The 14,444-nt window shown below is 30.4% G+C and overlaps 2 protein-coding genes across 2 annotated transcripts; both read left to right on the top strand.

Annotated features, from left to right (window-relative positions):
- Positions 1 to 203: 203 nt before the first annotated feature.
- LOC130958162 (protein NSP-INTERACTING KINASE 1-like) lies at positions 204 to 4,650 on the top strand. Its single transcript, XM_057885111.1, has 10 exons — positions 204 to 453; positions 531 to 663; positions 754 to 825; positions 942 to 1,085; positions 1,210 to 1,281; positions 1,403 to 1,462; positions 1,584 to 1,681; positions 1,798 to 1,947; positions 2,288 to 3,009; positions 4,090 to 4,650. The coding sequence occupies exons 1-10, from the start codon at positions 222 to 224 to the stop codon at positions 4,414 to 4,416; spliced, it is 2,010 nt and encodes a 669-aa protein (XP_057741094.1). The 5' UTR covers positions 204 to 221; the 3' UTR covers positions 4,417 to 4,650.
- A 7,335-nt stretch (positions 4,651 to 11,985) lies between these two features.
- On the top strand, positions 11,986 to 13,469 carry LOC130957720 (uncharacterized). The gene is made up of 2 exons (XM_057884564.1): positions 11,986 to 12,560; positions 12,857 to 13,469. The coding sequence occupies exons 1-2, from the start codon at positions 11,986 to 11,988 to the stop codon at positions 13,467 to 13,469; spliced, it is 1,188 nt and encodes a 395-aa protein (XP_057740547.1).
- Positions 13,470 to 14,444: the final 975 nt, after the last annotated feature.

Here is a 14,444-nt window from a genome sequence, read left to right as displayed (position 1 = left end):
TGATAATATTTACGTGTCATGTAGAATATTATTCAAAAAAAAAAAGCTATATAGATATTGAAGAAGCTATTATTTTCTTAAAATCTTAGTTATAATTGGTTGGTTTTTAAGGCCATGAACGTATTATCCTGATAATAATAATATATATATAAAAAAAAAGAAAACTGATTCAATGACACAGGCATGTTGCTAAGTTACCTTTATATTATTCAAAAGCATGTATGTCTTTTTCCTCTTGGGCCTCACCTGACACAAGATTGTTCATCAATGGGATTCTCATTCTCCCTTCAACTCTTCAATTCTTCTTCTTTCTCATTTTGAAACAACTCACTTTACTTTTGAGATCAATGGGGTTCTCAAGAACTGCACAATCTGCACTTCTTCTTGTGGCATTCTTCTGTCTTCTGAGATCTGCACATGCTTTACTTTCTCCCAAAGGAATCAACTTTGAAGGTATAAAGCATAAACAATAATCAAATATGGTTTGCTTTTCAAGCTTTCAAAATAACTCTAAACTCTCTTTAATGTAGTGCAAGCTTTAATGGCCATAAAAGCTTCTCTAGTGGACCCTCATGGCATTTTGGACAATTGGGATGGAGATGCAGTTGATCCATGTAGCTGGAACATGGTCACATGTTCTCCTCAGAGCTTTGTCATTAGCTTGTGAGTTTCTTCATAAAAAGACTCCATTTTTACTCACTATATTTGAACTTCAAAAATGGGGTATGTTTACTTGGTTTGGTTTTGGTGCAGAGGAATTCCAAGTCAGAATTTATCTGGTACTCTATCACCAAGCATTGGAAACCTAACAAACCTTCAGAGTGTGTAAGTTAAAAAAAAAAAAAAACTATACTCTTCAAAATGTGTGATTTTGATGATTCTTGTGTTTATTATTTATTTATTTATTACTGCTATTTAATGCAAAGTTGGGTCTTTTTCAGTGTGCTGCAAAATAATAACATAACTGGACCAATCCCTTCAGAGCTAGGCAAACTTTCCATGCTTCAAACACTTGATCTCTCCAATAACTTCTTTAATGGGGAAATTCCTCAATCTCTTGGTCATCTCAGAACACTTCAGTACTTGTAAGCATTTATGAGACCTATCATTATTTCAGGCTTTAAATGCTTTATTTTATTTTCTTTATTTTTTTTTCAAGTTACAAAATTAGCTGATTTGTCTAAATAATAATTATTAAAATGGTTTCAGGAGGCTTAATAATAACAGTTTTTCTGGAGAATGTCCTGTGTCAGTGGCTAACATGGCTCAGCTTTCTTTTCTGTAATTTCCATGAACCTTTTATTATTATTATTAGTATATATTTTTTTACTTCATTAAATGGTACATTCTTTTTTCCTTTTCTTCTTAAGTTGAGTTATTGTTTTTGTGATAATCAATTCAGTGACTTGTCCTACAATAATCTAAGTGGATCTGTACCAAGAATTTTGGCCAAATCATTCAGGTATATGAATCTTTGTTTCTTTCTCTAGCATGCACCAAAACAAATTTATTAAATTTCTATTTTGGTGTACACGTAACATAGTTGTTAACTTCTAATTCTTCGGCTCTTTATGTTGTTTCAGCATTGTTGGAAACCCCCTTGTATGCACAACAGGAAAAGAAACAAACTGCCATGGAATGACACTGATGCCTATGTCCATGGACTTAAACACTACTCAGAGTAAGATCCTTTTAGAATTGCTTATTTGATTCTTGGAAATTAAAGTTGAATGCTTTGGCCATACCCTTTGCATAGTCTTTGCATTCATGTTAACAGCAATGACTTTGCTTCCATAGGTGCTTCACCATCAGGCACACATAAAACTCACAAAATCGCCATCGCTTTCGGCTTAAGTCTTGGATGCCTCTCCTTTATAGCTCTTGTCTTTGGACTTGTTATATGGTGGAGGCGCAAGCACAACAAGCAGGCATTCTTTGATGTCAAAGGTACATGCCATAAGAAATTTTTTAGTTGAAGTTAACTACTTTTGTTTAGGTGGTAGAGCAATATCTGATTGGATATCAGTATAAGAAAGCTTCGCATTGATAGTGCATTGAAATTAAATCGTAAATTTGTATCTGATACAGATACATATCTAAACATGCTATCTCATAATCTCAGACAAGAGTCTATTGTTATGGACTTGAAGCATGAATTATGCATAATTCTAATACTAGATATAAAGTGCTAGTTAGAAGTATATGAATAATTATATATCTAACAACACGGATTAACGAATTTGGTCCAAATATACTTGCCCCTTGATGTGATTATTTGATGTCACAGACCGGCACCATGAAGAAGTGTACCTTGGAAACCTGAAGAGGTTCCAATTAAGAGAACTTGAGATTGCTACAAACAACTTCAGCAACAAGAACATATTGGGAAAGGGTGGTTTTGGAAATGTGTACAAAGGAAGACTTCAAGATGGGAGTGTTGTAGCTGTGAAGAGGCTGAAAGATGGGAATGCAATTGGAGGGGAGATTCAGTTTCAGACAGAAGTTGAAATGATCAGCTTGGCAGTGCACAGAAACCTCCTTAAACTTTATGGATTCTGTGTTACAGCAACAGAAAGGCTTTTGGTGTATCCCTACATGTGCAATGGGAGTGTTGCTTCACGTCTGAAAGGAAAGCCAACATTGGAGTGGGGAACAAGGAAGCAAATAGCATTAGGAGCAGGAAGAGGACTGCTGTACCTTCATGAGCAGTGTGATCCAAAAATAATCCACAGGGATGTGAAAGCTGCAAACATATTACTTGATGAGTATTGTGAGGCAGTTGTTGGTGATTTTGGGTTGGCAAAGCTTTTGGATCACAAAGACACACATGTCACAACTGCTGTCAGGGGTACTGTGGGCCACATTGCACCGGAATATCTCTCCACAGGCCAGTCCTCTGACAAAACTGATGTCTTTGGATTTGGCATTCTCCTTCTTGAATTGATCACTGGCTTGAGGGCTTTGGAGTTTGGCAAGGCTGCTAACCAAAAAGGTGCTATGCTTGATTGGGTGAGTTTCTTTCTTTCTTTCTTTCTTTCTTTCTTTTTTTTGAGTAATGCTACAGAAGTACTGAGACAGAGATCGAGAGACTGAGACTCAGTATCATGTTTGTTGATTCAGAGATTGGTACTAAAATTTTTGTCTCTATCTTCAAAATTTTAGTATTTTAGTACCTCCAAAAAGTAAGGATACAGGTGACTAAACCTTTTAGAGATGGTGACTGAAACTTTAATAACATTTATACCTAAAATATCCTTATTTCAATTAATTAATTCCAATTTTACCATTTGTGCAAATTAAATTACAGTTTTATTCTTGTTTTAATTTATGTCTCTCATTTTGTACCAAACAGAATACTGAGATTTATTTCAATCTCTGTCCCTCAATCTTTGTCTCAGTCTCAGTCTTTCCGTCTTTGTCTCTCCACCAAATGATACTTTAATGAATCAAGTTCAATCAAATTAAACAATAAGACTTGGAATAATGTTAACTATAACTGATTTTTGTTATGTTAGATCAACTTGGTTGGACTTGGTTAACAAAAAGACTTGGATGTATAACATTATTGTGTTCAAAAATTTATTATTATATTCGCAAAAAATACTTGTAATTATATTTTTGAGTAAAGTGACAAATAAACCCTTAAAAATTTATACTTCGAACAAATTAGTGCCTAAAAAAAGGTACTAACAGATGTAAACACACTACCTTCAAATTAGCTCCTATGATTAGAGTAAAAAGTCTTAATTCAAACTAACTTGTTCACGTTTGTTATCCTAGAAGACTTAATTGGTATTTTTTTTAGACTAATCTGTTTAAAATATAAGTTCTCATAAATTTATTTGTCACTTTACTCTATATTTTATGTACTCATTTAAATATAAATTTATCACTATAAGATCAAGGGCAAAAAATACTACCTTTACCTATTTTTTAAAATCTTTGATATTTCTTCTTTAGTAAAAAGATTGTTATCAATAATAACACACCAAAACTACTCTTTGTAAATAAAAAAATCCCTTATATATATATATATATATATATATATATATATATATATATATATATATATTGTTGACATTGATTCAGGTAAGCAAAATTCACAAGGAGAAGAAGCTTGAATTACTTGTAGACAAGGATCTAAAGAACAACTATGACAGGATTGAGCTTGAGGAAATTGTAAAGGTAGCTCTATTGTGCACACAATATCTTCCGGCCCACAGGCCCAAGATGTCTGAAGTTGTGCGCATGCTTGAAGGTGATGGGCTTGCAGAGAAATGGGAAGCCTCACTAAGTGCCCATGACACAACAAAGCCCAACAAAGCCCATGAGTTCTCTTATTCAGATCGTTACTCTGATCTCACTGATGACTCTTCTTTGTTGGCCCAAGCTATGGAGCTTTCTGGCCCAAGATGAGAATTTTTTCTGTTTAATGTTTTCCTTTTTTTTTTATAAAGAAATCATATGAAGTTGGAGGTGATATGATAGTTAGTTGACTTTGTTTAAAATCCCCCCTAACATTAGATGTATGATAGAAGTGTTTAAACTTGGAAATGACTCTTTTTTTTTCTTTGTTATTTTAGAGAAATTGTACAGTGAAGATTGTTGCATGTTAATTGCAGTGCAAATTTTGTATTACTAGGCATTCAGTAAAGCTTGATGTTGTAATTTTAATTGATTGATTGATTAATGAACTACTTTCAAGTTATCAACATATTTGATGTTGTAATTAAATCTATTAATTGAATTTAACATGTATTAATGACGAGCATATGGGTAATAGGAGGGGTTGTTATTTATTTGGATTGATTTTTTTGAGTGAAAAAATTAATAAAATAAAAAATAAAAGTTTAATAATTTTTTAATCAAGATAACAGGCTTATACATGATGAAAATAAAAAAAAAGTAACATTAATTAATTTCTCACTTTTTAATTTTTTTACTAAGTACTAATATGGATAACAGAAAATGTAAAAACTAAGTCAATACAGCAAATATATTTCAAGGATTTAGTTAGAGTACTTAAGATTACCATCAATAAAAGTTTTAAAATTTATTATTTTAATAAATACGTTGAAAATTTATATTTTTATATTTTTTGAATTAATAATTTTTTCTTAAGGTATATCTTTGCTAAACTCTAATAAAATTTTCTATCAATGTTAGATATTGTTCAAACCAATAAAATGTGGGATGGCTGGTGGGTAGTGGGTACAAGCAAATTTATTGAGAATGCTAGAATCTGATATTTTTTTTTTGGAAAAAAAATGATTTGGTGTTCTAACATTTCTCAAATTTATTATGTGTCTACTAGTTTCTTAGCACTTCTCCTAAACCTAGCTAATTTAATAAAATATTTTGGATAGATAAATGTTCTTTTAAAATATAGAAAATATCTCACTTTGTATTTGATAAATTAAATCGATAATATGTTTGTGTATTTAATGAGTTAAATCTTAATTTGGCTCTGAAATTTGGCCTGATACTCAAAATGACTCCACAATTTTGTTAGCACTAATTAGAACCCCCAAATTTATAATTGTAGCTCCACCTTGTCCCTGCGATCATCTCCGTCACCGGAATTATGATCTAGCGCAAATGCATGACATGGTGGATACTACTTAAACAACGGTGCATTGGTTTCGCGCGCAAACCCTTTGAAAATCACGTAGTGTATGAGTTTTCTTGATGTTTGGCAACTTATGATCGTCGTAGTGGAAAGAAAGAGAGTTTTAACCCACAAAAAACTGAAACGACGTGGTTTTCAAAGAGTTTGGGTGTGAAACCAATGCGCCATCATTTAAGTAGTGTCCACCGTATCATGCAATTGCATCAAATCAGCATTCTGGTGACGGAGTTGATTGCAGGGGCAAGTTGGAACCACAATTACAAATTTTGGGATTCTAATTAGAACCAACGAAATTATAGGAGTCATTCTGAATATCAAGCTAAATTTTAGGGGACAAATTGAAATTTAATTCGCATTTAGCTTTAAAAAGTTAGTTTGTACTTTTTTTATGTTAAAAAATTTAATATAATTTTATGTTAATACATATCTATATCATTCATTTTCACTTTATTATATTTAGTTCTATTAAAGTTATTTTAATGTTAAAAATAATTTTATCAAACACAATTTTTATAACTTGTATTTATTAAAAATCAGTTTTATTTTAATTTATCAAATATAATTACTATGATTTTAAAAAATAATCTTTACTTTAAAAAATCAGATCTTATTATATTAAAGTATATTAGTTGTCCTTTATTTAACGAACTCCTTATTTATCATTTGAAATAACAAAAAAAATTGAAGAAAAAGATATATATAGTTTATTTTGTGAGAGTGCAAGTAACTGTCGAAGGGTATCAACCGGATAATGCGACAGGAAATTCCACTAAAATAGTTTCTGTCGAAACTTAACCATGATCAACTAGTATCTCACCTTTCATAAAAGTTAAAAGTGCACCCACTTTTTTGGACCACTCTGACTCACCACAGTTTTTTACTCAATACTCAAACACAATATTAATATGGAGAATATTATCTCTCAATTAGAAATTGTGTTTCAATTTTAGACAAAATATAACCTCTTTTTTGGTTTTTTATACTTTTTTTTTCTGTCTGACATGTTAAAATTAACTTAGGTGGAACGTTAAACAAAATTTTAAATACTATGATTTTCATCGTAATTATCTTTGATTTTAATAGAGTTAGATTTTAAGCACGATTTTTCTCCATTTTTTCTTCTTTTAGACATTCATCAGGATAGAGTTTTTTTTTTTTATATAATTTTGTTAATTAATAACAAACTGTATAAAACACACAAAGAAAAAGTTATATTTGTATGTATCTTTTCTTTTAATTTAATGTATCTATTAAACATTAACATCAACCGATAGAATTAAATTATTAATAATCCATAGATAATTGTAATTAGATTATAATAGAAGTTTATATTATAAAAAAATTTCAAATACGACATGTTATTAAAGATTAATAAGAAAAAATTTTAAACAGCTTCTGATAATTATCTCAAAAGACAATGAGGCAATTGACAAAAAAAAAATTCAATCCGACTCCTGAATTTTACTTTTATGGGATTGATTAGCCCTTGTGCCAAAAAAAGTTAATGTTGTATTTTTTTGACAAAAGGGCTAATCAATCCCAAAAAACAAAGGTCAGAGGTCGAGTTATGTTTTTTTTTTATCAAATGTCTCGTTATCCTTTTGAGATAATTGTCGAGAGTCAGGTAAGATATTCACTCAAGATTAATCTCTGTAAATCTAAATTCTGTTTAAGAGATACGGTTAGTCAATAAATTCTGTATATATAAATTCTTAATACTTAGGAAAATGATTCAGTTTTATCATATAATAATATATTAGATCATAATTATTAATTAGTAGGTAATTTTTTTTCTTTTTTGGTCTCTCATAAGTTATTTGTATATCACAATTCTAAAATAGTGATCATATGAGTTACTCAACTATGGAAGTATCTATGCAGTTTAGCAATATAAAGACATGAAGAAAGAACATATTCAAAAACCCTTTTGTGGATATCCGTACACTTATTTTGCAGCCATGAAATGTGAATGTTCCACAGCAACACATGTAACCAATGGCATTGCAGATTATGATTATTCTAATGTTCCTAGACCATTATCACAACCAGAAATTTAAAGTGGAAAGTGCATGCAAGTGAACCACTTTTCTTTCTTATTTGTTCTTATTGCAAGCGCTTTTGAGGACCCCACCCTGTACCTTTTTTGTTCTTTCCGAACAAACAAACTTGAAGTTATTTTATATTCTTTTGTATTTTCAACCTCAAAGGAAAGCTATTTAATTCGATTTTTTTTTTTACATATTGGTATAATCTTGGTGTAATACTTAATCATTGGATTTTATGGTGTTTTTCGAAATTGTGGGAACAGTACAATACGCCCCCCTTGTATTGACAATACGCCCCCCTTGTACTATACTGTCTTATGGGCGTATTGTCAATACAAGGGGGACGTATTGTACTGTTCTCATAATTTCAAAAAACACCATAAAATCCAATGATTAAGTATTACACCCAAATTTTTTTGATATATAAAAAAATTAACCATTTAATTCTGCTTATGTTGAATCACAAAATAGTGCAAATATTTCGTTTAATTAAGCATATTAGATATTACACCCGCATAGGATTTTGAAGATAAAATCAGGAAGGAATCACAGCAAAGGATTCTCCCTAAATTAAAGACTAAATTCTCTCCTAATTTATAGCACATTCTCCTAAAATCCATATTCACTACATATATTAAGCACAGTACATTTGCTAGAGCATGTTCTATGCCAGGATTTTTTTGCAACCCATATCTTACTTGAGGAGATATTTATATAGACATAAGCCAGAAAGTTAGAGTATGGTCTATTGTTAAAAAGATAGTGAAATTGTTTAGATAATTTAGTTATGCAAGAAGAAAATCGACAAACTATCTTGTTAAAAAAATAGAGAGATAAAAAGTAGACACGGATTAAAAGTAAAAAAAAAAACCTAAAAAATTATATATATAGTGATTAAAAAAAATTTAGATATAGACAATTCAATCTTATGGTAGACATGATATATGCATAATAAAATTTAATTTAATGGTATCATTTGATTCAGTAACTTATTCTACTTTATGAGATAAAATTTTATTTGTTGTTGTTGTTATTGTTGTATATTCTACAACGTACTAAAGAAAGATGTAATTCAAATTTCACTAGAAAACAATATTCACATGTAATAACCAAAGTTATGTATGTTAGAATTTAAGATGATATATATAAGATTTTATTTTTATTGTCCACGGTATCTCTTAACTCAACAAGTTAAGAATTAATTCGTTGCGGATATGATCTCCATTTAAAGGCAAAATTCGAATTAGGGATGGCAATATCACCCGAACCTGCGGGTACCCACCCCGCCCCGCACCGGAACGGATTTTTAGCGGGACAGATTATTAGGAGGGGTGGGGCGGGAGCGGGTTTAGGTAATACCCGCTCCTACCCGCCCCGCTATATATATAATATATATAATTTTAATATATAAAATTGTTTCATATTTAAATTTTTACTTTAATTTATATTATGTATGTGATGATGGTTATATAAATTTTGAAATTTAATTTTATTTATTAAATTTTAATAATTATAAAGGCGGGTTAGTGTTCAACATTTTACTACCTGCGGGTAGAAACGGGCCGGGCTCTATGCGGGTTGCTGTACGGCAGAGTAGGGTCGGGTAGAGCAAAAACCCGTTCCGTTGCCACCCTTAATTCGAACATCCGACACTTATTTAAGCAGACGAGTGAGCTAATCAATTGCGACTAGTCCAAGTTGGTTAGATGACATATATAAGATGAGTGAATGATGGGTAAAGAAAAAAAAAAAAACACATGGCATCAAAAGAGTTTGCATTATTGCATCAAATCTGATGATTCAATCTTAGTAGAAAATTGAAGTTAATATGGGTGTTTAATAAGCAAACTTTGGAGCCAAGAGATAAGAATGTTGGTCTTTGTGGGGGAGGGATAATGGTTACTCCAAGCATTAAAATGTAGCAAATAACGTTACAGATATAGATCATCACAATATTCGTAACCACTACAAACCTGAAATTCAAAGCGAAAAGTGCAAGCTAGAGTGTTTTTCTTCCACACTTTTCCAGATTTAAAAATACCATTCTCTCTATCACATTCACACAATGGGTATAAAGCAATAACCTCATGAATGATTTGTTCTACTTAGTTGTATCTCATGCCTTCCATAAAGAAAAAAGTGCATCGCTTTTTACCTTTTAGGACCACTATATGACCCACACTTTACACTTTTCGAATATCTTTGCCAAGGATTTCATATTTCTAGGGATATACATACAAAGTTGCAGTGCATATCTCTACTATTTTAGTTTCAAATTCTAATAATATTCATGGTTTCAACGCTGTCTTAAGAAAAATAATTAGCATGTAGCTACTTGGGTTAAAACGAGAAATTTTTTTTTTTGAGAGGTTAGAGACTTCCAATCAACCATAACTTACAAGTCCTAAGGATCTTTGACGATCAAATCAGTATAAAGATTAAAAAAAATATCATACAAAAAATTGTTAGAATTTATTTTATTTGTTATTTATTAATTATTATAATAATTAATAAATATTAAATAAGATAAATTTTGACTATTTTTTTATTTTTTTATCATTATCTCAGTAGATATTTCACTTTGCACTTATAGTATATCTAGATGGATTTGGAAGGAATTTACATCTGATCCTTGTATTTATAATGTACTTATATAGATTGGAGAGAAATTTATATCATATCCTAATTGAATTTGATAGGATACTAAGGTTGAATATCTTTATTAGTGTTGCAAGTGTGAGGAGTGTTGAAGTTAGTCCCACATCAAAAAAAATAAAAAAGAGTGAGGAGTTTATAAGATAAGAGACTCATTAATTTATTGCCTTAAGATTTTGAGTTTGATGTGGTTTCTTCTTATCTTATATTCTCTCATTTGATTAGCAATTAGGGACGGATACATGGGGGGCAAGTAGAGGCCTGGGCCCCCCCAGCTTTTTTAAAAAAAAAATAATAGTCACTAGTTAAAAGCCCAACCTAATACAAATAAAACATTAAAATTTAAAAAAATCCCTAAAACTAATGCTGTATCTTCACCTTTCCTATTCTTTTCTAATCCTTTTGTCTCCTAACACGCGGCGACAGTGTCCTCAGTCTTCACTTGGTCATACTGCCATTGCCAGTGAAAAAGGTATTTATTTTATTTTTCAATTCTTTTATATAATTACATAAAATTATTAATTAATAAAGTACATTATTTTATTATGGAATAATTTAATTTTATTCTTTTGTATTTACATAGACAAATTATTGATCTATTTTTAAGATTTATTCTTTCTTATTTTTTATTTTATTTTTTAATAAAATTGATAGTGATTTAGTGAAAAAATTATTATTATTGATATTTAATTAATAAAATATATTTAGACTTTGTTTATTCATGTAAGTATCTAATTATTTGAATTCTTTTTTTTCAGGTAAAAAGAAATTAGAACATTTTATAATGAAAAAGCAAAGTAAAATTGATGCAATTTTTAAGAGAAAAGCTACTGATAATGTTGGAGTTCAAACAAGCCAACTCTCTAATCCTATTTCACAAGAAGGTCAAGTAAGTGAGCTCTCTAATCTTACTCAAAATACATATCAACATGAAACTAAAGTACCAAGATTAGAAAGAGATGTTGATATCTCTTTACTAGAAAGGGATCCAGGAAAGCGACGTCCAATTGGCAGTATAATGTCAATGAACGTGATAAGATTCGTAGAGCATACATAATAGCTGGGCCATACCAACCAACAAATATTAGCTATCCAGCTTCTGGTAATAACAATCACCGTCGATATTTTCAATCTTCTTGGTTTAAGAAATTTTCAAGTTGGTTAGAATATTCACCAGAAAAAGATGCTGCTTATTGTTTGCCTTGCTACTTGTTTGGTAACATTATGGTGCTCGCAATGATGGAAAAATGCATTTTCAGAGTTAGGATTTAGTAACTGGAAGAAAGTAAACAAGGGGTAAATTGTGCATTTGTGTCATGAGGGTTCTATTCCTAATTCTCCCCATAATTTATGTGTGAAATCTTGTGATGATTTGATGGCTCAATCTAAGCATATACAAAGTTCTTGATAGGCATAGTGATGAAACTATTGCAAATAACCGTTAAGGTTGAAGACATCTATTAATGCTATTCGATGGCTTGCATTTCAAGCATGTGCATTTAGAGGCGAGGAAATGCTCAATATATCTCCCAGTGTTCAAAAGATATATTGCATATCTTTGCTAGAAAAGTGCGTGCAACAATTCGAGAAGAAATTGGTGATTCTAAATTTTGTATAATTATTGATGAAGCAAGAGATGAGTCAAAGCGAGAACAAATGTCTGTGGTTTTGAGATTTGTAGACAAGCACGGTTGTGTTCAAGAAAGATTTTTTGATCTTATACATGTTTCTGATACATGTTCTTTGACATTGAAAACAGAAATTTCATCAGTTCTTTCTCGTCATAATCTTGATATCCAAAATCTTAGGGGACAAGGGTACGATGGAGCTAGTAATATGCGTGGTGAATGGAATGGATTGCAAGCTCTATTTTTGAAAGATTGCCCTTTTGCTTATTACATTCATTGTCTTGCTCATCGATTACAATTAGCACTTGTTTCTGCAGCCAAAGAAGTTTGTTATGTTCATCAATTCTTTTCAAAACTTACACTAATTGTGAATGTTGTGACTGTTTCTCCTAAACGTCATGATCAGTTAAGGGTTGCTCAAGCAAATAATGTTGCAAACTTAATTGCCAATGATCAAATTGTGACAGGTAGTGGACTTAATCAAATTGGTACTTTGCAAAGAGCTGGAGATACTAGATGGGGGTCTCATTTGAATTCTGTACGTAGCTTGTTATGCATGTTTGATGCTACTTGTGAAGTTCTTGAAAAAAAGCACGGAAGAAGGTAATTTCTCCACTCGTGGTGATGCTAGTGCTGCTTATGATGCTATCACATCCTTTGAATTTTGTCTTTGTTTTGCATTTGATGAGAAATATTTTGGAAGTTAGTCATGATCTTTGTCAAGCTTTGCAACGAAAAAATCAAGACATATTGAATGCTTTAACTCTGGTTTCTACTACGAAGACTTTAATCCAAAGAATGAGAGAATTAAGTTGGGAGGCTTTCATTAAAGAAGTTATATTATTTTGTGAGAAACATGAAGTTGAAGTTCCTGATATGAATGCATTGCATATTCCTAGAAGAGGCCGGACTCGCAAAATTGTTGATCAAATTTCAGTAGAGCATCATTACCGTGTTAATTTATTTCTGGCTGTAATTGATACACAATTGCAAGAGCTTAATGGAAGATTCAATGATAATATGGTGGAATTGCTTACTTTAAGTTCAACTTTAGATCCCAGAGATAATTATAAGTTCTTCAGTGTCAACAAAGTATGTGAATTAGTAGAACGGTTTTATCCAGGTGACTTCAGTGACCAAGAGAAATTTCACATTAGAATGCAAGCTCAACATTATGAACTTGATGTTCCTAATCATGTTGAATTAACTAACTTGTGCACAATTTCAGAGTTATGTCAAGGATTAACGAAGACAGGAAAGTCTTTAACATATCCTTTGATTGATCGTTTGATTCGCTTGGTATTAACTCTCCCTGTTTCAACTGCTACAACTGAGAGATCTTTTTCAGCTATGAATATTGTGAAGAATAGACTCAGAAACAAAATGGAAGATGAATTGCTTGCTAATTGTCTTTTGATTTACATTGAGAAGAAGATTGCTGAAAGATTTGACACAGATTCTATTATCGATGAATTTTATGATATGAAGAATCGACGTGTACCACTTCGTTAGTAAAAAGTACACCTTTTTTGCATTTTAAATATATATTCTCTATCAGTATATTTTTGTAATGCATCTTACATTATAATTTATTTGCATATATTTTTTTATATTATATATATTATTGGCCCCCCCATGATAACATTCCTGGATCCGTCCCTGTTAGCAATATAAACTAAATACCTTAAAGAACTCTATAATTTTATTATAATAAATGAATTTAATTTTGATGCATTGAATAATATAAAAATATACATTATCCAATTGTATCTATTTTTTAAATAATTATTTATGTAATTAATATAAAAATAATTATTTTTATTAAATTAAACTTATATAATTAGATATACATTTAATGCTGTTTAACATCAAAATTAAATTTATAATCGATTTTATTATTCTACTATAAAACGTTCGATTAATTTTTTTATTAAATTAAGATTATATAATTAGATATACATTTAATGCTGTTTTACACTGATAAACATCAAAATTAAATTTATAATCGATTTTATTATTCTGCTATAAAACGTTCGATTAATTTTTTATGTTCTATAAAACGCAGGATATGAACTCTTAAAAAGACTCTAGAGCATTATTATACTATTAAAAGGCCTCATTAATTACAAAATTCACTACTCTTATGAAATTTAATATCCTTTTAGAATATTTTATTGTTCACTTCTTCTATTCCTAACGAGTTAAAATCGAAGCCAACGAACTATATCTCAAATAACATAGTTTTTTCATATTCATTTAGAGATTATGGATTCCAGTCTTGTTCTTAACGACTTTGATAAAAAAAAAAATCCTTAAAATCGAATGATTTTTTTCTCTCTCTAAGACTAAGATATTTATTGTTAAATATAGTAACTATTTAAATTCGACAGAGTCATAATTTGTAGTAAATAAGTGCACAATATGTATATACAAAGAAAAATAAGTAAGAATATTCCAAGTTCCAACTCCTTAATTAGCTGTGCTTGG

The sequence above is a fragment of the Arachis stenosperma genome, chromosome 10 (genome assembly GCF_014773155.1).
Source record: "Arachis stenosperma cultivar V10309 chromosome 10, arast.V10309.gnm1.PFL2, whole genome shotgun sequence".
Taxonomy (NCBI): Eukaryota; Viridiplantae; Streptophyta; class Magnoliopsida; order Fabales; family Fabaceae; genus Arachis; species Arachis stenosperma.
The sequence above is the reverse complement of the archived record's forward strand: the minus strand, read 5'-3'. Positions and strand labels throughout refer to the sequence as shown.